This window comes from Lissotriton vulgaris, chromosome 3_1 (genome assembly GCF_964263255.1).
Source record: "Lissotriton vulgaris chromosome 3_1, aLisVul1.2, whole genome shotgun sequence".
Classification (NCBI taxonomy): domain Eukaryota; kingdom Metazoa; phylum Chordata; class Amphibia; order Caudata; family Salamandridae; genus Lissotriton; species Lissotriton vulgaris.
The window spans coordinates 555,652,074-555,675,072 of NC_141689.1; the positions used below are offsets into that span (position 1 = coordinate 555,652,074).

General features: G+C 45.3%; 1 protein-coding gene across 1 annotated transcript in view; it reads left to right on the forward strand.

Annotated features, from left to right (window-relative positions):
* The window catches only part of MSH3 (mutS homolog 3), a 2,089,876-nt gene that overhangs the window by 1,493,339 nt on the left and 573,538 nt on the right, over window positions 1-22,999 (forward strand). Inside the window, exon 18 of the mRNA XM_086960834.1 lies at window positions 15,652-15,759. Coding sequence (XP_086816960.1) covers window positions 15,652-15,759 — 108 coding nt within the window. The remainder of the gene's footprint in view (window positions 1-15,651; window positions 15,760-22,999) is intronic.

Below are 22,999 nucleotides of genomic sequence, written 5' to 3' on the forward strand. Positions count from 1 at the left end.
GTTGGAGCCTCTCGGGGCTCTCTAACTAATAATGCCCCGGGGTTGGTGGAGCGGCCCGCTATCAACGGGGGCTGCTCTGCTTCCAATTGGGAGGCCCCCGCCCTCCTGCACTCACCGGCTGGATGCGGGACCCTCCTCAGCACATGGAGGCCCTGCGGCTGGTCCGGCGGGCGGCTCCTCTCTCTCTTGGGCAACGGAGCTCCGCCTGCACCTTCTGCCGTCTTTCCTCTGCTGCCCGGCTGTGGGGCGGGACTTCCGGTACTTTTCCCGGGGCCGCGCAGCGATTAGCCGGCCTGCCAATCACTTCCGGTTCGTCGCAGGCAGCGCGGCGGCCCGGCGGGGGGACAAAGTAGCAAATGCCGGGTGGGCATCGGCTTTCTTGACGTAATGGCACTTGATCGGGCCCCACGCTCAGAGGCTCCAGATAGTCAAACATCCATCCCCGAATAAAAAATAAAACAAGGGGGGAAACGCAAGCCTTTGTGCCAGCGAGCTGGAGGAGGGGAGGAAAGGTTTCTGGCATCTGCGTGTTTTCTCGCCTCATGTGTTCGGTCAGCGGCTGCAGCAGCACTGCCCCCTCCTGTGAGAGCCGAGCGGAGGAACAACAGAGCACATGGCTGGCAGCACACAGGGACAGCGTAAAAATTAAAACCAGTTCTCGGCACGGCGGCCATTTACAACATAAGCGCGAGGAGCGCGTGAGCAACAGCACATGAAAGGCATGATGAAAAAAGGGGCGGGACTTAAAAAAAGAGACAGAAACGCCCATGGATCGCATCTAGCCGGGGGAAAAGAGTAATTGACACACATCTCTTCCAATGGCTAGCCTCCATTTACGAAGCTAGCCAATGGAAGAGAGAGGCGGGTTAAACCCCCACACTGTTGAAGTAGTTAAATCTTCGGCTCCGCCCCCCCACTGCTTCGCCGTGGGACGGTAGCCTCGACCTAAAAAGGCCTACCATGTAACAACAAAAGTAAAAGGGCCAGTTCTCATGGGAGGTTACAAATGAAGACAAGGCGGTACGACGTCGGCGGGACTAACAAGCCTATTAACCAATCGGAAGCCAGCGTTTTAAGAAGAACAATGACACAAGCCAATAAAAAAGGTGGGCGGAGAGTGTACGGGGTTTCAAGTCCATATTCGAATACAGCATGCCTCACAGAGCAGCGCATGCTCTGCCCAGGCTTGACCTAAAAACCTGTGCTGCACCTGGAAGTGGGTGCACCAATGATATTGGTGAAAGGGAGGCAAGTTCATGCACGTGGAAGAGACTGGGGTTATTTTTGTTAATGGAGGTTCACTTGTAAGTGTCACCTTCCCTCTTTTTGCCCGACAGAAAGGTGGTTGTCAGCCGGAAGGCAGAGGGATCACTAATGCTATTTGTGAGGCCCATTGATGCATGCACTGTGTAGGAATCCTTTCACTTGTTCTTAGGTCAACTGATAGAAGGATTTTTTCCCACTGTTACTAGGCCCTTTGGTACACCAACACCCAATTCTAGGCATATTCATGCATGTGTTTTATGGGGGCACCAACATTCCTTATTAGGCCTATTGAAGGATGCATGTTGTGGGACACTAAAGCTTGTTACTAGGCTCCTTGATGCAAACACTGTTTTGACAGACTGGGTAATTGTACCATCTTTCAGTGTCGTACTTGCAATAGACCCCAGACATCTAACCTAGTCCTAGTCCAGAACTATTGGCTTAAACAGTGTTTGTTTCCTTGGCGGCTTTTTGATCAGAAACCCTTGGTGAAGTGGAGGAGGAATGTTTTGGCTAGCTCAAGACTAAAAGGCAGTGAATACATTCAGAATTCAGACATGAACGGATCTCACTTATACTTTGTGCCAGAATCTTTGCTAAACACAATGTGACCCGGTGTAAAATTCACTGGGCAAGTCAATAAACAAGAAAGAGACTGGCATCAGAGGGGAGTAAATAGAAATCGGTTGGACAGTTGCTAGCCGTTTAAGTTTAGTGAATGTGTCAGTCATGTACTGCAGCTGTGAAGTCAGCGATAGACAGCAAAGGAAGATGTTCTATATGCCGTGGTAGAAAAAACAAGCATTTGCAATGCAATAGGTCTCGTATTAGGAAAGTTTGAGCTATTGGTTTTGTAAATGACAATTTTTTTATTTATGTGTTGTTTTTGAAAATAGCTAAATTAATAGCTTTGTCATTTACAATGTTAATAGTTATAACTTTCGCAAATGTGACACCTATAGCATTTGTAATGCAACATGTTTTGTATTTACGTGACTTCGATGTATTGATATTACAAATAACAATGGCTTTTAATTTTTTTAAATAATTAATACTTAAATAAGTGATTGTAATTTATAATGGCAATAGCTTAAACTTTTGTAAATAACGTTTGTGAAGATTATGTTCAGTGACGAAAATCCAAGAACAGAAGTGAAATATTAACATCTTTTTGTGACATATGTAATAAAGCTTGAAACATTGAGAGAACATATTTGAACCAGTGATGCTGTGGTGGTGCTGAGTGATGCTGTGGTTGCGCTGAGTAATGCTGTGGTTGAGCTGAGTGATGCAGTGGTTGTGCTGAGTGATGCTGTGGTTTAACTGAGTGGTGCTGTGGTGGTGCTGTGGTGGTGCTGTGGTGGTGCTGAGGGATGCTGTGGTGGTGCTGAGGGATGCTGTTGTGGTGCTGAGTGATGTTGTGGTGGTGACGAGTGATGCTGTGGCGTTCAGTGATGCTGTGGTAGCTCATAGTGATGTTGTGGTGCCCCTGAGTGATGCTGTGGTGGTGCTGAGTGATGCTGTGGTGATGTGATAGAGTGAGTGCGATAGATAGATAGAGTGAGGGCGATAGATAGAGGGAGGGCGACAGATAGATAGATAGAGGGCGATAGATAGAGTGAGGGCGATAGATAGACAGATAGATAGAGTGATGGCGATAGATAGAGTGAGTGCGATAGATAGATAGAGTGAGGGCGATAGATAGACAGATAGAGTGAGGGCGATAGATAGAAAGATAGAGTGAGGGCGATAGATAGATAGACAGATAGATAGAGTGAGGGCGATAGATAGAGTGAGGGCGATAGATAGATAGATAGATAGACGGATAGATAGAGTGAGGGCGATAGATGGATTGATAGAGTGAGGGCAATAGATAGAGTGAGGGCAATAGATAGAGTGAGGGTGATAGATTGAGTGAGGGCGAGAGAGTGAGGGCGATAGATAGTGAGGGCGATAGATAGTGAGGGCGATAGATAGAGTGAGGGGCGATAGATAGAGTTAGGGGCGATAGATAGAGTTAGGGGCGATAGATAGAGTTAGGGGCGATAGATAGATTGAGGGGCGATAGGTAGAGTGAGGGCGATAGATAGATAGAGTGAGGGCAAGAGATAGAGTGAGGGCGACAGATAGATAGATTGAGGGCGACAGATTGATAGAGTGAGGGCAACAGATAGAGGGAGGGCGACAGATAGATAGAGGGGTGGCGATAGACAGATAGAGTGAGGGCGATAGACAGATAGAGTGAGGGCGATAGACAGATAGAGTGAGGGCAATAGATAGAGTGAGGGCGAGAGATTGAGTGAGGGCGAGAGAGTGAGGGCGATAGATAGTGAGGGCGATAGATAGAGTGAGGGCGATAGATAGATAGATAGATAGATAGATAGATAGATAGATAGAGTGAGGGCGATACATAAAGTGAGGGCAACAGATAGAGTGAGGGCGACAGATAGATAGAGTGAGGGCGATAGATAGATAGATAGATAGATAGATAGATAGATAGATAGATAGATAGACAGACACGCTTTGGTAGCTACCCACTTAAATAGATAGATAGATAGATAGATAGATAGATAGATAGATAGATAGATAGATAGATAGATAGATAGATAGATAGACAGACACGCTTTGGTAGCTACCCACTGGAAATAAAAAACACTGAACAAAGAAAAGCGTGCAGAATGTGAACACATAGTGAAATACACAAATTGGCACCATGAAAGACCACCAAAATGAGAACGCAAGCGGTTAACAAGTTGACACACTTATACATCACAGGCAGCAGCAGTGTAAGCTTTCCTCCGCTTCTGTAACTGCGCATGATTGCATATGATGGAGAGCGAGATGTGTGGTGTACTAGAGTGAAGTGTGTGCTAGTAAAAGATCACGTTTGACATGGTGCAAATCACAAGGTGAATGTATGGTGTATATGAGTGATAGAAATATTTGCAAGAGGGAAAAGATAGATACACATGGTTGTTGAAAGTTCCTGCCTGCACGTCATGACATACTTTTCCACACAATCCAGGATGACATGGATAAGTGAAGAGGGGGCATAAGGGGGCAGGTCTGGAGTGCCAAAGAAAGGGAGAGGCAGTGTCATTGGTCCGTTACTATCGTCATGCCTTTATGAGGCTGTAAGACTCCAAATTTGTACGAGGGGTGCTCTGCTTTGAATATTTATGCTACAGCAAATACAAACATAAAGATGATCTATTTACAGCAACTCAGCACATTTCCCGGGCCTGCCAGCCAACAGATCAAACACAGCCCACTGCCATTTGTACAGAATAAACAAAGTGTATAGCGTATTTAAAAAATGCAATCATTAAAAACTAAACTAGATAAAGTGGTAACATGAATCTGTGAACACCCAACATCACAGGAGCCTGCACGCCCTCCTTTTACACCTACATACAGTGGAACATGAATCTGTGAACGCCCAATATCTCAGGAGCTAAATCTTTAAAAACATAATCTGGTTGCATTATGTACTACGGTGCATGTCGTTAACGCACATGCTGGAATTACTTTTACATTTTATTAAAACCCAGTGACTGCTCCCAGGAGAGAGTGTGTCTGGAAATGGTTTCGGTTTTATTTGCAGATGTGCCCAGTAGATGTGCACTGGGGGCAGCTGGCCTGAGCAGTGGGCACTGAATGGAGGCTCTGCCAGACTGGACAGCCTGAGCCATGCCACCGAGGGGCAGGCCTTAGTAGCATACCAGATGTTAGGATGGGGGGGGTGAAGTGAATTTATGTAAGGGGTGAACATTCCACTCACAGGGGATTAGATTTTTGGGGCATATGAATCCGTTTCAGAATATTAACTCCTTGTACATTGCATAGTTATTTTGAGAAACAATGTAACAGCCTTAAAGCGCACATGCGGAGACCCAAAGAATGAAGGCGTGGGAGTGTAGAAGCAGAGGTGTGAAGGTTAGCAGGCACGGAATGGAAGAGGGGACAGCAGAGAGGGCAAAGAAGGAATGGAGGGGGTGACATAAGGAATGGAGAGAGAGAAGAGTAAGAAGGAATGGAGCGGGAGAGGCAATGAAGCTTCATCTAAATTAAAGATTTTAGTAAAAAAAAGCACAACATGGCGCCTCTGTAGTTAGCCTGAAACAGGAAAACCAGCACTGTACACAATGCGAGGGATTTTCCGGAACAAATGGCGAGGTCCGGAGCTCCAGCCGTGGTCTGGGCAAGAGGCCACTGACCCTGCGCCCCCACGGAGCACGCATGAGAGGGCTGCAAGTTGTAGTAGCGCTGAGTGCTTCCAGTAAACACAGTCAGACACATCTCACCAGACTGACACCAGCACACATTACACACCGCCCAAAGCCCCTGGCTTCTCGATTGATGAAATGAGATAGCGCAATCTCAACAGTGGATATACGACATTCTTCACAATATTGAATATGCACGAGAGGGTATATATTTCTAAGCACATGTAACATTTCACAGGATGTTGAAATACAAATAGGATCACTAAGTAAAGAACATAACGAACAAAAACACACCCAGCATACGAAACCGAAACCGCTCCATGGACGGAAAATATCCCATTAAAATATTGGCAGCTGAGGAGGCCGCTGTAGCCAATGATCTCGCTGCGACAAGAAAAAAAATGTATTGTTTGTGCCTGGGCGGGCAAAAATAAAGACGGAAACCCCAAAACAGGAAAAAAAAAAAAACGGGCTGCCTGCAACACATTTATACCGAAAATGGGAGAGACACGGTTTATATCTCACGCCAGACCCTTAATGCATTTCATTAATTGAGGGAGTGGGGCATGTTTTCTACGTTGGGCACGACACGGTGCAAAAACAGCCAGCTAAGTAGCGGCCGGTACCACGGGGTTCTTAAACGTATGGGGGGGGCATTGGTTATGAGGCAATACGCGAGTCTTGCTGAGGGTGTACTCGGAGTGAGTGTTGGGCTCTTTTGATAACTGATTCCTGGAAAGAGTTTCTGCATGGCTGCGCAAGCCTGGAAGTGATTGCAGCTTAGCTTGGGTGTGTGTGTGTGTGGTCCACCTCCCGGTGGCATGCCCTTTGGGTAACGAGACAGGGAGTACCTTGTGCACGACCTGGGTGGGTGCAATAGCTCCTGTGCGCATGTGACACGCGTCCCATGCTGAGCTTACAAACAAAAGCATGGGGTGGGGTGGGGGCAACCCTCTCCTCCTAGTGCCAGATAGTAGACACGGGCTTCCAGAGAGGGGGAAATCACAACCAGATGCGTGTGGTACAATGCCCGTGAGTGTGTCCTCCAGGATCAGCGACAGAAGAAGCCAAGAGGTGTGGTATCAATTAAAATGCAGACGGGGAGGAAGTGTCGATGGAGGTCTGCGACGGGCGGAAAACAACAATTCAAACAAGCGGGTGCCATTGCGAAAACAATGACACTACAAATAAACTGCAAGGGGCGGGAGATGTTGTGTGGGAACAGTATGGGGAGATTAGATTAACTGGGAGCAGCGCCATGAGCCAGCAAGGAAAAAGCAACAAGATAAATAGCGGCAGCATTAGAAACGAAAATCGGCCGCGAAATGAAACCATTTGAAGTAGCCAGGAAATGAAACCCTTTGAAGTAGCCAGCCTGAAAAAAAAAGCAATTAGGACGGCCCGCGGCCGTGAATAAGAGACGGCGGGGGGCGGGGAGAGAGGAACAGATGGCTGTGAAGGGAGAAAGGTTGCTGGCAGGGGGAAGGCTCGTGCATGAGAGCAGGTCACGTGATTGGGATTCACGTGAACTTTTGAAAATCCGCATCGTAAAAAGTCAGCTTTTGGATCGACAGCAATAGGTTCGAGTAAACTCGACCTAACTAGCACTGTTTTTGATAAGCTTGAGGAAATATATGTTCCCGAATTGCTGAACATAGATCCCTACTCCCACCACAGAGCTCTGCATTAGTTTCGAAAGCAACCTTTCCAGAATTTGTTGATTGTTCTCTTAGTTTTACAGGCTGACTTAGACTTGGTAACCGGCACTGGCGTGACTAGGTCGACATATGTTGAGCAGCCTGAGCTCTCTCTTGTCCAATCTCATGCGGTTTCTTCCAAACAAGTGCCATTAACTTTCCGTTTCCACCTGAGTGCGAAAGGATTACTTGTGAGCCGGGGAGCAGTATGCCTAAGTAGGACATTGGATCCAATTCAGTTACTGCAGAACAAAGCATAAGGCCTGGTGTGGGTCAGCTAAGGCTCGGAGGCGGAGGAGCTGGTTGGTCACTCCCTGGACCGGGATCCAGCTTATCGACTCACACATCTGCGCAATCATCCTCCCACCGTGGCACTGGCAGCAGCCAGGAGACCATGTCCACCCACAGTGTGCCAGGGTGCACTGTTGCGCACAATGCCTCTTAAGGTGTCAAAATGCACTTACCTGCTTCTAGATGTGACAGGAGCGACAGATTTTACCACACGTCTCTAAATCCACAGCCAGCCATAAATGCTGGAAGTAGATGGTGAATGGTATAAGAGATAAAGCAGAAACAGTGTATATCACCACTCTGACTCGCCATTCTCTGGTTACTGACATTTACAGGGTCATAACATTTCTAAAGATGAAATGAATATCTTTAGGTTCTTATCAGTGCATTGCAGCATCTAGCACTTGCTATGGCAAATAATATACATTCAGAACATCCCTTTTTTTCTCAGATTATTTGTTCTAGTGGAGCACCGACATTCCTGAAGCTGGAACAGAAATAGTGTATGTAATCAAGATTAATATTTTGGCATATCTTACTCCCTTCTGTGGTAAAAGGCAACTACCACATTTATATATTCAAGTTGTTCTTGTAAACTGTAATATAGCAAAGAGTCATCAGCACTAGATACTTCAACTCTGAAAACCAAATTATCATTTCCCTCCTCTCATATCACTACCTTAAATACAATTTACATGTCATGAGAACAATATAAAACATCTTGTAACATGATGAGGATCCTTCCACTTGCTCAGGTATGTTAGCATCAAAATGTTCAGTGAAGATATCAAAACGTTTGGATTCCAAAGAATATTTTGCCATATTAAGCGTAGACATCAGACATGCTTCTGAAAATCAAAAAAAGTCTCCAAGGTTTTCCACGAATTGTGGTAACAAGGTCACCCCTCCAGCAATAAAGCATATTGATTGCAAAGCAAGGGATGCTCTGGACCACTAGGGCCTTAAACTCAAATGGTAACTCCCTCGACATTGGCAAATGGCAGTGGCCATTTGCCAACATTGTAGTAGTTCTTTGGCTGCTTGGAAATAAAGATGTCTAGTGCATCCTCCAATGATGCTACCGTGTGCACTGCCAGCCTTTCTGAATCTTTAAGTTTGTAGATTTGCACTTGTATGCCAGCTAAGCACAAAAAGGTAAGTGCAGGCCACAGATTGACACCATGTGGCATTAGCAAGATCTACTCTGATGAGACAGAGTTGTTCTCAAATTCAGACGTGTGATATATCCAGAACAGCACTGCAGTGATTATTGCTGTCTAGACTTAAATAGTCTTCATTCTTTACCAAGTGTTGGGCAAAGCATAGCTCATAAATTAAGTAGGGCATCAAAAAAAAAAGCGATTGATGAAATGCTTGAGATAATCTCAGACACTGGTGATCGCCTGGGCCACATTCCATTCCATCATTATTTGCCCACCATGTTGCCTCAGTTTGGATCCAGCCATATGCAAATCAGTCTTGACACTGCTTCTCACTGGAACAGTCTAGCCCGAACTGCCAGGGCAGGACCTCCCTGAACCGGAATACAAGCAACCCAGGACTCGTTCACTCTTATTATGGGCTCATCAGCCAGGTATAGCTTGATTCTTGTTTCATAGAGAGCCATGCTTCCAGCTGCTGACTGAATCTACCAGGATTTTCCAGAATTATATAGGAACCCAGAATTTTGCAACATAGGATACCAATCGCTATTAGGTTAACACCTGCACAACTAAATAGAGATGGGTGAAACCCTGCTGGGAAGAGAGTAGGACTTGGACCTCATCTGCTTCTGGGTAATCTTCATTAGAAGAACAGAGATATCTGTATAAGAAACAAATAATTAACTAATATGCCCAAATTACGTTCTGGAGTACTACACAAAGAGAATCGATAGATGTTTCTGACTGGAATGTGACAATGGCTTAAGAGGAATTGCTGAAAGCGATGCAATTCACACTAGCTTCTGTCTCATTCAGGGAATACTCTGCTGTTGTATATTGATACTTTCTTGATTATGGCTACTTGGTGTCTGTAGTCCTTTCTTAGTGTTTCTATCTTCTCAACCTCCCATAATACCTAAGAGTGTTCTATCTGGTATGTGAGGATTCCAGCCTTGGCAGTTGATGGTATGGTCAGCTGTGAGGTTTACTGCTCTGCTGTGTAACTTAATATCTATCTTAATAACCTGAAGACTTGTGCTGCTGCCTACCTAATCTACTTATAACATCTCCACATCTAGAAAATCTACTTCTATAATCGAACAAGATCTGTCCTAGTTCAAACCAATGCCAGGGCTCATGTTCATCAACTGAAGTCATAAAGTTTTCTGAGTGTAGCAGTGATTACTAATCCAAACGGAGTCGTAATAATCAATTGTAAATTCACAATAGTCAGAAGAAACCACTTCAGATGTTGAAGACTTTCAGCAGCCACAGTTGAAATACTTTTTCACTTGCAGCTCTGAATAGGCCACACCACCAAACCCCAATTTTTCTGCCAAAAATCAACATGGCCTAGTCGACATCCCCTACATTGATAGAGGCTCTTGACAGAACCCTATCTTTTCCAGTCTTCTTTTCTATCCATCACATCCTTACTGCACCTCTTTCGGGGCAACACCTCTGGTCCAGCTGGTCAGAGATCAGGAATCAGATGAAAATCTTGAACCACAGCAGGGTGCTCCCTGTCTGTCCACATCCACTGACTTGCGGGTGCTGGACACGGAATAGAAAGAGTTACCTTTACAAGAGGCAGGCACTGGTTTACATTGCACTAACAAACATCCTCCTGCTAGCCCCCCATTCGGCACTTTTGATTTGATAGCTCCTTTTCAGAATAATAGTTTTCCCCATGCAAACTGAGGGGTCGTAAAACAGTAAAGTATGAGCTCTTTTAGTCACTCACTTTTCAACCCAGATGATTTCTTTCTAGGCTAAAAGTTGCTTTGTATGAGCATCATTTACAAGTCCTTTGGTTCTCTTAAACAGCAAGGTTTATAAGTGAGTTTTTCCAAAGATGTTCACTTGATACTTTCAACTTTGAGTAGACCTCGAGACTGTCAAACATTGCAGACTCAGGAAGTATCAGCTCAGATATTTCCTGTCCCACTGCTCTACTATGAGAAAACGCCAGCCATATTTCAAAATTCTGTGAGATGTTAAGATCATAGATTTCAAGAAACTTTATGATTTTGATTCTTGGACAGTAGCCTGGATTTTGGTATGAACTTTTTCCTATTAGGATCTATCCTGTTGTTGCTTTCGGGATCCTATCACTCTCTTCCCTCCTCATTGAGAAACATACTATTGTAGGCTGAATAAATAGTTACAGTATGGTGCTATGGAATTTAAAAATCGGTTTCTCACATTTTGAGCTTGGCTCACATGCCTTCTCACTGGGAACCTCAAACAGTGCATGGTTGAAATTAGGCTCTCTATTACTACAAACCACCAACACTAGAGCTAACTTTGACAGACAGGTTTTATGCCATTGTACCTACCACCGAGGTCTTGCATGGTTCTTAAAGCAGTGGTTGGGGGTGCAGGTCTGGCAGCCTTTTGTGCAACCACTTTCTCTTCAACTTCAGGAAAGGAAGGCACGTTCAGCAGTATCTTGAGAAGAAAGTGCATTAGAACTTCCATTCTCTCTGCAACATAACTAATCAATGGCCTATTGTTTTGCTACTATCACTCAAATCAGTTGCTGCATCCATCACAATTGTTATTTGACCCAGGACGCAACACTGAATCTACTTTGGTAGATGTCTCGGACGATATCAAACTGGCCGTGGACAATGGGAAGCAAGCTGCCCTATTGTTATTAGATTTATCCGCGATGTTTGATACGGTCTTCCATCCTATCCTGTTACAGCGTCTGCGGAATATCAGGATAGGTGGGGCCATCTTGGCTTGATTGAGCACCTTTTTGTCGAGCAGATGCCACCATTTGCCGCCATTTGCTTCTGACTCCAGACCGTTAAAATTTGATGTTCCCCAGGGCTCTGCATTAAGCACAACATTGTTTAATGTTTATATGTCTTCTTTGGCAGGTCTGATGGAATCATTTGAAGTGCAGGTTGTCTCGTGCATATTCTTTTAACCTGGGACGGTACCATCTGTACTGCCCAGAACAGATTTGAAAAATGTCTTTCAGAGGAATTCCAGTGAATGCCCTGGAGTACCCTCCAGTGCAATGCCAGTGTAACAGAAATCTTGGTTTTCGGTTCCCCCACTCTTACGTGGGGTGGTAAAGTTTGACTTGGCTCTGCTCTATCTCCCCGACTCCTGCCCTGGTAGTTCGGAATCTTGGGGTGCAGTTTGACAATAAATTGTCCTTTAAATCCCAGGTGGGCAGTGTGGTGGGACTTGCTTTGGTTTTCTCAGATCTTTGAGAAAGTTTCTGTTCTTTCTTCGCCCCCCCCATTGCCAGAAGTTGGTAGTTCAAAGCCCTCATAATGTCTTGGCTGGATTATGCCAATGCTTTATACTGGGGCCTCTCGTTGTACCAATTTAAGAGACACCAGATCTTACAGAATTCTGCAGCCTGGCTTCTCATAAATATTATGAAGAAAAACTAAAGCAATGCTCCTCTCAAAAGAATTGCATTAGCTGCCAATTCAGGAGCGAGTGACGTTTATGGGACTGGTGTTGGCCCAGCGAGCCTTTTATAGATCAGGTCCCGCTTCTCTGGCCGAAAGACTTATTCATTATCATATGGCTAGAATACTGCACTCGTCGGGTGCTCTGCTGGTGGAGGTACCGAAAACTAAGAGGAAGAAAGGAGGAAGTACCTCTTTTTTTTGCGCTGGCTGCTTCCGGCTGAAATGCCCTTCTTCTTTACCCACTGTGCCACTAAGGATGAAGGCTCCTTGAAGCAGACCCTAAAAACCTGGCTGTTTATTAGTGCCTTTTACTTTAGTTTTTGGGTCAATGGTCAATGAGCTTTGAGCACAGGTACACTTTGTTGAGTAGGTGTGTTCTTTATACATTTTTAATTGATTGATTTGACATTTGCTAGGTGTAGCTTGCTGTTACATGTTTTGAGATCAGATCCTACTGATAGATGCAACTAAACAAGTCTAACTGTGCATGCAAGAAGGGTGGGAATTCTACACTGAATGATTATGCCTTTTGATTATACAGTTAGTATAGGCAGAGTAATTAAGGTTACTATCAGAAATTGTGTGTCTGGTGCAAGACCTCGACCCATATTTACCATATGCTGTTAGTGTTTGATCTCCTGTGTAATGGCAAATTGGTGCTTTCAACACCTTGGGTGAGGTCTGCTTCTGTTGCAAGATCCTTGCAGAGACAGTGACAGTTCACCATTGTATCTTTCACACAATCAGGCAAAATACCTAAATGTTTCTTAATGATTTTCCTGCAGTTGGCCCACTTGTGATGTTGTTGATGTTAGTAAGAGATTCCTGGAACAACGATATCAGATAAGCTTCCAATCATGCAATCAGTCATCAATATAACTTATTAGTACATGTGCAATACAAAAAAGATTATTTGAAACTCTTTCGGAGACAACCCAGTCACATTTGCATCAATCAGACAGTCCATTTATTCCAAATTAATCGCTGTGCTTCATAATCTCCCACTGTGGGTGCTGGTGGCATTCTGTAGTGGCCAAAGAAGCATATGGTAGCTGTTAGGAATTGGGTTTCGGTTGGCAGAGGTATGCCCTCCTGTCCAAGCAGGAACCACAATCCTAGACAGGATAAGTGCAGTACACACTAAATGTTTACCTGTGCTCACCCTCTGGTAGGTTGGCCCAGAGTAGTCAGGCTAAACTAAAGTGGCAACGGGTAAAATATTTGTGAGCACACACAGTAACACAGTAAAAACATCACAAAAGTACTCCACACCAGTTCGGAACATAGGCAATATTTATCTGAGTAAAACAAGACCACGACGACAAAAAACCAACATAAACAAGTCAAGTTATGAAATCTGCAAGATTAAATCAAATGGAGTGCTATAAATCAATAGCTCCAACTGGGGCTATCTTGTCGCACTTGACCAGGGCAAATCCAAACGTTCAGTCCTACCGCGGTGGAGCGCGGGCCAGATAAAGGAGTCATTCAGACCCACTGACAGTACCTTCGATGCGGTGAAGCTCTGGGAGGGTGCATTGAAAAACAGAGGGGATGTGTTACAGTCGGAGACGATGCGTCAGTTCTGAAGTCGGGCAAAGTCATTGATGCCTCGATGTCAAGAGCGCCATTCATCCGTTCCCACGTGTTGATGTCAAAACGCTGGGCTGTAGATGGTGCGTTGGTTTGAAGCCACGCAGGACTGGGAATGTATCGGGGACGGTGCATCACAAATGTCGACGATGTGGTGTCCGATACTCATGCGGCAGAGCTCATTCTGAGGTGCTGCATCAGCAAAGTCGGGCTGTGTTTTAAGTTGTGGTTATTGCATTGCGTAGGTACATGCAGGCAGCAGTGATGCGTCTATAATCCAAACCACTTGGCAAAGTAAGACTCACAGCTGAGGAGCCCAGGTGCGGCGAGCAAGATGCAGGTGAAGTCTTTGATATCCCTGAGACTTCAGAAAGAGTAGGCAAGTACTACAAACCCTTGGAGAACCTTTAGAGATGCAGGCTGCCGAGAGTCAAGTTCAGTCCTCTCACTCCCAGGCAAGAAGCAGCAGAACAACACCGCAAAGCACGCAGAAAGGTGGCAGTCCCTCCTGGCAACACAACATCTCTTCTTCCTGGTATTATTTTCTCAGTTCCAGAAGTGTTCTGAGTATATGTGTCGGAGGTCAAGTACTTATACCCATTTCGGCCTTTGAAGTATGGTGACTTCAAAGAAAAGTCTTTGTAGTGCACAAGACCATGCCCTGGCTCCAAACACATCAAAGGGGGTAGGCAACTCTTTGTGCGGGGACAGGCTCAGCCCTATTCAGGTGCAAGTGTCAGCTCCTCCCTCTCACTCGCGCTCAGGAAGACCATCAGCCTGGTGATGGCCTGTTATGCTATGCTGGGCGCACCTCAGATGACTTTGTGTGTTACTGTCTAGAGGGAATGCAGAAAACCCAGCTGTCACCTAACCCAGACCTGTATTCCAGGTACAGACAGAGGCACAGAATGGTTAAAATCAGAAAATGCCAACTTTATAAAAGTCGCATTTTCTGTTTTGCAATCTAAAAACCAACTTCACTTAAAGATTTATTTTTAAATTGTGAGTTCAGAGACACCAAACTCATTCTTCCTATCTTTTCCCAACTAGAAGTTACAATTGTAAAGTGTTACATGGCAGCTCCAATGGTAACCTATAGGAGAGACAGGCCTTGCTGTAGTGAAAAACGAATTTAGCAGTATTTCACTACCAGGACATGTATAACTTCAAAGTACATGTCCTACCTTTTAAATGCACTACACCCTGCCTATGGGGCTACCTAGAGCCTACCTTAGGGGTGACTTAAATGTACTAAAAGAGAAGGTTTGGGCCTGGCAAGTAGGTGAACTTGGAATGTCGAAATGGCAGTTTAAAACTGCACCCACAGGCTTTGCAGTGGGAGGCCTGAGACATATTTTATAGGGCTAGTTGTGGGTGGCACAATCGGTGCTGGAGGCCCATTTGATTTACAGGTTTCTGGGCACATATAGTGCACTGTACTAGGGACGAATCTTTAAATTAAATATGGCAATCATGAAGAAACCAAATGCTTTTACATTTTAGACACAGAGCACATGCACTTTAGCACTGGTCAGCAGTGAAAAAGTGCACAGAGTCCTAAAGCCAGCAAAAACAAAGTTCAGTACACAATCAAAACAGGAGGTCAGGAGGCAAAAAGTCAGCAGGAAACAACACCAAAAGATCCCATGTATAACAGTAGCACTCTACAAAAAGTACATATATTATTTTCCTTTGCTGGTCCTCTACTAATTTAGTTCCTATCCTACTACTAAGAAGCTTTTTTCTACATCTCTGTACCTCAGACTTGTGACTGAAAGATAGTACATGGCTTAGCTTGATATGTTGTATTGCCATTTATTGTGCATTTCCATTACTTTGTAGCTAGGTTAGCTCAATATAATCCATGTGTCAGCATTAGTCTTTTAAATATTGAAAACACATTATTCTGCAGTGTATGTTTACTTCAGTAACTCTCTCACATTGTTATTCTATTATTTTACTTTTTTTATCCTAGTGAGTTTGCTGAACTGTATCATAGCGTACATAAAGTGATTGATAACCTTGCAACCATCGACTGCATTTTTTCATTGGCTGAAGTTGCAAAGCAGGGAGGTTATTGCAGGTAATCAGTTTAAATCATCTGTGTTTCTATACATGATTGTGACGTCTTCTGGATTCTCTAGATACTTTAAATCTTCTACGTTGTACCTTGTTTTGGGTTGATTGACCACCTGTTAATGTTTCTAATCAATATAATTTTGAGGCTGAGCAACAGTAACCGAAAAATAACTAACCTGTGTGAAATGTTTCTGCTATTAGTGTTTCCAGGTAGAATATGACCCTTTACACCGCACGTGTTTACAACGCGTGCCATTACCTCCATTTCTTACTCCACAGCAACTTTTTCAATGCAGGGCTTTGCACCACAAGTCATTACAACGAATTGTCCATTACAGTACAATTTTCTATTCTAACTCCACCGGGCGTTGTAATGGGGAATGCTTTGTAATGGCTTGGGGTGTAAAGGATGTTTACCGTCCTGGTGCACTTTGACGGAATCTCTACCTCTGTTTCCAAAGACATCAGATCAGTACCAAAAGACAATTGATGACTTGGAAAACCAAATGGATTAAATCATTGATTGGTTAGAGGCATGCTGTTTTTAGGTTTCGCCTTGCCCAAAGCTGCGCAGCAGACTTTCGCGCAGGGCGAAATCTTTTGAGTTACAGTATGGATGTTTGTCCCGCCTCTGTTTCCCATTGGCTAGCTCCATAAATGGAGGCTAGCCATTGGAAAACAGAGGCGTCCGTCATTCTGCGAGGCGACTTGTGGGCGTTCCTGAGATTTTTTCTCATCCAGCCCCTTTTAGGACGTCAGTGCGGCGGTGGGCGGGGTTTATTTTTTTGGTCGTCCATGTTTCTTTTGGTCATTCCGCGGCCGACCGCCGCCGGAGGAAGTCCAGGTCCAGGTGAGTGCTATTGATTGTGGCCGTTCCCGCCGCCCCCCTCCCGCTGTCCGTGTGCCCGTTCCCGCACCCCCCTCCCGCTGTCCATACCTTTCCCGCCCCCTTCCGCTGTCCGTGCCTTTCCCGCCCCCCCTCCCGCTGTCCGTGCCTTTCCTGCCCTCCCTCCCGCTGTCCGTGCCTTTCCTGCCCCCTTCCCACTGTCCGTGCCTTTCCTGCCCCCCTCCCACTGTCCGTGCCTTTCCCGCCCACCTCCCGCTGTCTGTGCCTTTCCCACCCCCCTCCCGCTGTCCGTGCCTTTCCTGCCCTCCCTCCCGCTGTCCGTGCCTTTCCTGCCCTCCCTACCGCTGTCCGTGCCTTTCCTGCCCTCCCTCCCGCTGTCTCAGGACAGCTCTTGTTCATTAAAGTCGTATGACATGCATGAAAGCTCCAATTGGCAGCCCACTCTGGATTAATTACCATTCAAGCTGTGGCTAATTGTTACTAGACCTACTTTCATTTTTGGGCCTGTCTATTCCTCCTTTTGTGTCGATCTCGGGGTCACAGTAGCCCCCGGGCCGGTGGAGCTGTGCCCCTCACCTGCAGAATCAGCGGATCACCGGTGTGGACGGAGTGCCCGTTTTTCCTGCAACCCATCTCTCTGTTCAGGGCCCAGTCCCCCACGCCCCCCTTTTCCCTCCCCGTACATGCTTCTCCTCTGTCATTTCAACCTCCTCCTTCCCTATTCCGCCCCTCTTCTTCTGGACCGTCTCCCGATTTAAGACTGCATGCCTCTCTGCTCTCTTCCCCTCCCTCTCTGCTCTCTTCCCCTCCCTCATATATTCTCGATCGTGGTGGTAACATGTCCTTCACTGGGACCACGCTTAAACTATTGTCTGTTAATGCTTGATTTTTTTTTCTATATATGGAATGTTTCCGGATGCCATAATTTGAATGTTTCCGGCAAACATCTTGGGCTTTATCCACTTTACTGAGTCACTTGAGGCTTCCTTCAAAACATGCATACTCCACCCACTGCCCCAGGCAAAATGGTGGTAATTATTTTTGTTTACTAAATGACACTGACTTATTTCCCAAGAAAAAGGCTCACATCAGTTAGACGCTGCCGAAAAGAATTATTATGAAATAAGACGGGCATGAAGCCTTCTGTACTTAAATTTAAAATAAATGAATAATGTGCGTTGGATGTATCCATGCAGCGACTGTAAAATGAACGCTTCATTTCCCTCTCCCTATTAGAGCTCTAACTCTGTGGTTGGATTAATGTGGGCGATTTATATTTAAGGCTCCAGCTTCAACACTGAAGCCATGGGAGAACTTAATGGCCGTAAACACTTAATGTTTGTGCAATGTATGGCCACACTGTTGTCTTTTCTTACAAGAAGGGAATATAGACATTTAAACACAGTGATGTCAAGAACGTTGTTCCATAGCCCAGCAGGAACTTAGCTTGTCTCAAAGTTGAGCGTGCTACCTTTAAGGTCACAGGTTAAAATCCTTTTGAAGTCAGTTCATGTTTGAAAAGTATAAGAAGTGAGTGCATGGAGTGGGGTAGTAGAAGTTGTGTGTTTTTTCGGCATGAGGGGTTGATCCGATAATTGATTAGTGCGTAGGCCAGATGTCCCCTCTCCCCCCTAACCCCCCCGCTCCTATGACTATATGAAAGGAATCGGTAACCAGAGCAATTAATAAATAGAAATCAGTAGCTCTCTCGGCCTATTGGGTTTGACTAAAGGTTTCATAATCAATACTCCACTTACTTTAGGCTTTCACAATGGATTGACACAATCGTTAAACTTCTGCCTATGTGCTTCAACAACAGGATTTTCAATAAACACTCCCTGCCTTCAGACTCTGAAATAGAGGATTTCACAAGCAATAAGCTTCTGCCTTCTGGCTTTATCAAGATGTTCTCCACTGGCTATGTGCATTGACAACAGTTGTTTATATGACAGCAGGCAATTACAGAGTTAGTATTTACAATTCTTAAACGCTACTCGCGCACAAGGGCTAGAAGCACAGGTCTTAGTTACCAGAGAGCTGGGCAAGTATGCATAAGGACAAGGGTGCACAAAGGGTGACTTGTGCAAGACAACAGACAATTTTAGGGCACAGTTTTTTAAAAGTTTTGGAAAAAGGCATAGTACCCAGTGTGTCGTGGGCCCTAGTGCAAGGAAGGAATGGACCCCGCTGGCAGCAGTTTCAACGGTGAAAGATAGGGTTAATCAGGGTTGAATGCACCCTCTCCCCCCACGCCCCCCCCAGTCCAGGTGCCACTGCACCTGGTACACAATTGGAAGCTACGTCCTTGGCTTTGGATAAAAGCCACCTTTTTTCCCACCGTGTCTGGAGACAAACTTTCCGTGGCCGCAGGATCTGGCACCGTCCAATGTATAGCAAAATATTTGCACTTATAAGAACATTGGGTGCTGCTCTCTGTCAGCTGGAGAGTCACACAAACAAGACCTCAGGGGTTCATCTTTTATTTCCCTGCACACTAAACTCACTAAGGAGCTGTGCTTGCTTCCCTGCCCCCTGGCTGTGCTTGCTTCCCTGCCCCCTCGCTGTGTGTGTGGCTTTGGGTGGGTGTGTGTGGCCTGGGTGGGTGTGTGTGGCTCTGGGTGGGTGTGTGTGGCTCTGGGTGGGTGTGTGTGGCTCTGGGTGTGTGTGTGGCTCTGGGTGTGTGTGTGTGGCTCTGGGTGTGGCTCTGTGTGTGGCTCTCTGTGTGTGTGGGTCTGTGTGTGTGTGGGTCTGTGTGTGTGTGTCTCTGTGTGTGTGGCTCTGTGTGTGTGGCTGTGTGTGTGTGTGTGTGTGGCTGTGTGTGTGTGTGTGCGTGGGTGGGGCTCTGTTGGTGTGTGTGGGTCTGTGTGTGGCTCTGTGTGTGTGTGGGGGTCTGTGTATTTTTGTGTGGCATTTGCCAGAGATTAAACTATTGGCATTGTAAATGACAATGCCATTTATTTATCTGTTTTCAAAACCAACACATAAATACAAATTTTGTCATTTACAATGCCAATAGCTCAAACTTTTCAAAAGGCGAAACCATTGGATTGTAAATGCTTGTTTATACCTTGTCACGTGTCTCACTTGCGCCGTTCAATTCTCACACGAGCACTTTGTGTGCACTATTTTGTGGATTACACTAGTAAACGATGTATTAGTGCTGTTTTAACTAATACAGTTGTTTTTCTCGATAATTCTAATACAGTCCGTGTTTTGTAAAAATCATTGCCTTCCACCTGTTTCTGTTATTTTGTAATTGGTTTTACAGTTTCCTAATGTGTCTAGAAACAATACCTGGTAAGACAAATCACCTTTCAAAGCATGGATGATGAGCGCTCAGAAATTTAAAGCGCCATCTGAGAAAGAATCCCTTAGAGACCACATTTGTACATTATTACATACTGACACAAGTTCTGTTCTTTCACCACAGACACTGCCTGCAGCTTGAAAAGCCATAATGAGTGGCGTCTTGATGAGAGACATGTCCATAGCTCAGAAAGAAGGGATTGAAAAACAAAAGTGCCCAGAGCTCTCTATTAAAGTCCTAGCTAGGTGCTGCAACTGAAAGATGCCAGTTGCTGTTAGATACCGAAAGACCTGTAAACGAAAACTAATCTATCTACAGGGAGTCTTTTAGCAGCGTAGTTGTAACAAAGAGAAACTCATTAGGTGATCTCTGCAATTCATAATAATCTTTACAGTTTCTAGACACACCTGATTGATATCACCAAAACTGTTGCTATATACCTCACTCATCTTTATCACTCTTATAACTCAGATTCCTCTTCAGCTGAAGATGCTTATCTACGATTCCTTGATTTGCCTTGGCTTCATGAGGAAGCAAGATAAACACTACAAGCAAAAAATCCCTGGATGAAATATCATCTCTATACAGCGGTGGTGCTTTGAAGCAATATAATATATCTAGGCCTTCAGGATTCAACGGGGAGCGAGTCATGATATTTCTTTCGTACATTGAAGAGGGCTGACCTGTGTTGAACTTTTAACAAGGGAGTCGAATGGCTTCATGATCACCCCTGCGACCAGGATAAACGGAAGTAGTTTCTTTACTGACTCATTTGATATCCAGAGGGACTCTAAACAATGATATCATGTGCCCACCCTTCTCTTCGTATTGGCTTTGAATCTGTTTTCTCCTGCTTTTTGTCATGGAAAATGGGCACAAGGAGGATACAGTCAGGTGAGGCAATGCTGTTGCTTTAGGTAGAAAACATTTTACTGACTCTCCAACCCAAGACCTCTATCTCCCATTTGGTGCCTATCATCGAGGAGTTTTCCCTTTTGTCAAGTTGCAGGATTAACTGGGAAAGTGTGAAGTCTCACCAAAAACATGACTAAAGAAATGTGTCATGGGTAACTTGGAACCAGTGATATAGCCCTATGCCCTACCCAAGCAGTTTTCCTGGTTGTCCTTTGTCATTCCTTCTAAGGTGTACATTCTATGGTATGACCTTGTCAGAAATTCCCTGTTGAATCTTGAGGATTTCAAATATTGCACTGCTTAAATACCCCACTGTTGTAAAGTGAAGACCCTGTGGCACATGTATTATTGGAACCCGTGGTTCACCAAAGCTTGGGAATCAGCAGGTTTATCGACTCTGAACCAACAGTTTGGCACAATGCTGGCATCTGAAAACAGAGGCTTAGAGTTCCACTGGAAAGATTGGGCTGATAGGGTTATACTTACCTTCAGGGAAAGGTGGACCATTGGATTCTTTTCAAGACCTATAAACGAAATATCATTTGGCAGATAAACCAAATCTGAAGAAATTCCCAAGTGTTCCACTGTCTGGCAAGTCAACTGTGTAAGATGTCTTACACTTTCCCTATATCCCCTATTAGATTTTACATTGAGAAATAGGGACTTCTCCAAGGGAGGGGTATCTGGGCTATATAATGTTCTGAATACAGATTTTGGCTTTAAATTTTTAGAAACTAGATTGTTCCGGGAGGCTTGTCTTTTGTGTGAGTTTTCTGAAGAAGAGTCGGATGCACCCCTGAAGGAACATGACGGATGGTCGAAAGAGGCGCAATTCAAATTCTCATATTTCAAAGTTCTTAACATTGGTATTGGACCCCCAGCTGACTGATTATGGTGGGGTCTATACTCAGATGCCTTACGCTGGTCCTGTAGCCACCTAGATAGGGATCTACTTCATATCTTATATTCATGCAATAGGCATGCCTACATTTTGATCATTCTATTCCTATCTCAGGTGCACAGGTGCTTCCACTAACCATACAGTTTTACAATCATCCCAACTGACGATGCTTCACAACATCTCAGACATTGACAGAGTTACATCTCACTGGTAAAGCTAGATCTCCACAATGCTGGCAGTGCTGGCAGTGACGAAAGGTTGTATATTGAGACATCGGTGAACTGCCACTGTCCCTTTGCACAGTCCCTTTGCACAGTGAATGGCTTTCAAAGGTATTCTGAATGGTTGCATTTGAGAGAAACTCATACAAAATGTAACACCGGCTGCCTGTTTTTAGGAGATTTTTGTTTTGGTTCTTGAAACCCAGGTTGATTGTACCAGCTCATCAAGTTTATTTCCAGTTCTTTTGTCGCATTTGTTACACTATCTTATCAGATAATTTAAAGATTAAGGGGCCGATTATGATTGCGGTTTTTCCGCATCCTCGGGGCCGGCGGAAGCCACCGCCGGCCCAGAGGATGCGGAAAAACCGCAGCGGACTGACCAAGGACCCACCGCCACATTAGGATGGCTGGTGGGTCCTGGTTTCCGTCCGCAGCTTTTCCGCCGCGGTCGGAACACAACCGCGGCGGAAAAGCTCTGATATGGTGACGGTGTCTCTCAGACACCGTCCGCCATATCAGGATGGGCTTTAAAAAGTGCTTTTCCGCGGCGGGTTTTCCGCCTTGGAAAAGCATACGGATCTTCACTGCGGGGGCCCGTTGCGGGCCCCCTAGGTGAAGGGGGGGCGGGGGGTGCACATGGGGGGTACCTATGGTACCCCCCTGCATTTGCATGCAGAAAGCGGCAGGCACCGCGCGGTGCCTGCCTCTTTCTGCATGCAAATGCAATGCGTGCATTTTTAACATTGCCGCGGGTGCAGCTTGAAGCTGCACCCGCTGCAATGTTAAAAATAGAGGATGTGACCGCCAGGGTGGCGGTCACATCCTAATTGCACAGGAGGGAACTCCGCATGCCATGCGGAGGTTCCCTCCTGCTCTGGGGTCGCGGACGGACGCAAGTCCGTCCGCGATCCTAATCGACCCCTAAGTGCCTACACAGGATCAGGAGCGATGTTGTTCTTAATAACGTATGAGGAAATATGCCCCTTAATAGATAAAAGAAGTCAACAAATCACATTGAATAGTCAATGAAATGTGCCTTCACGAGAAAGA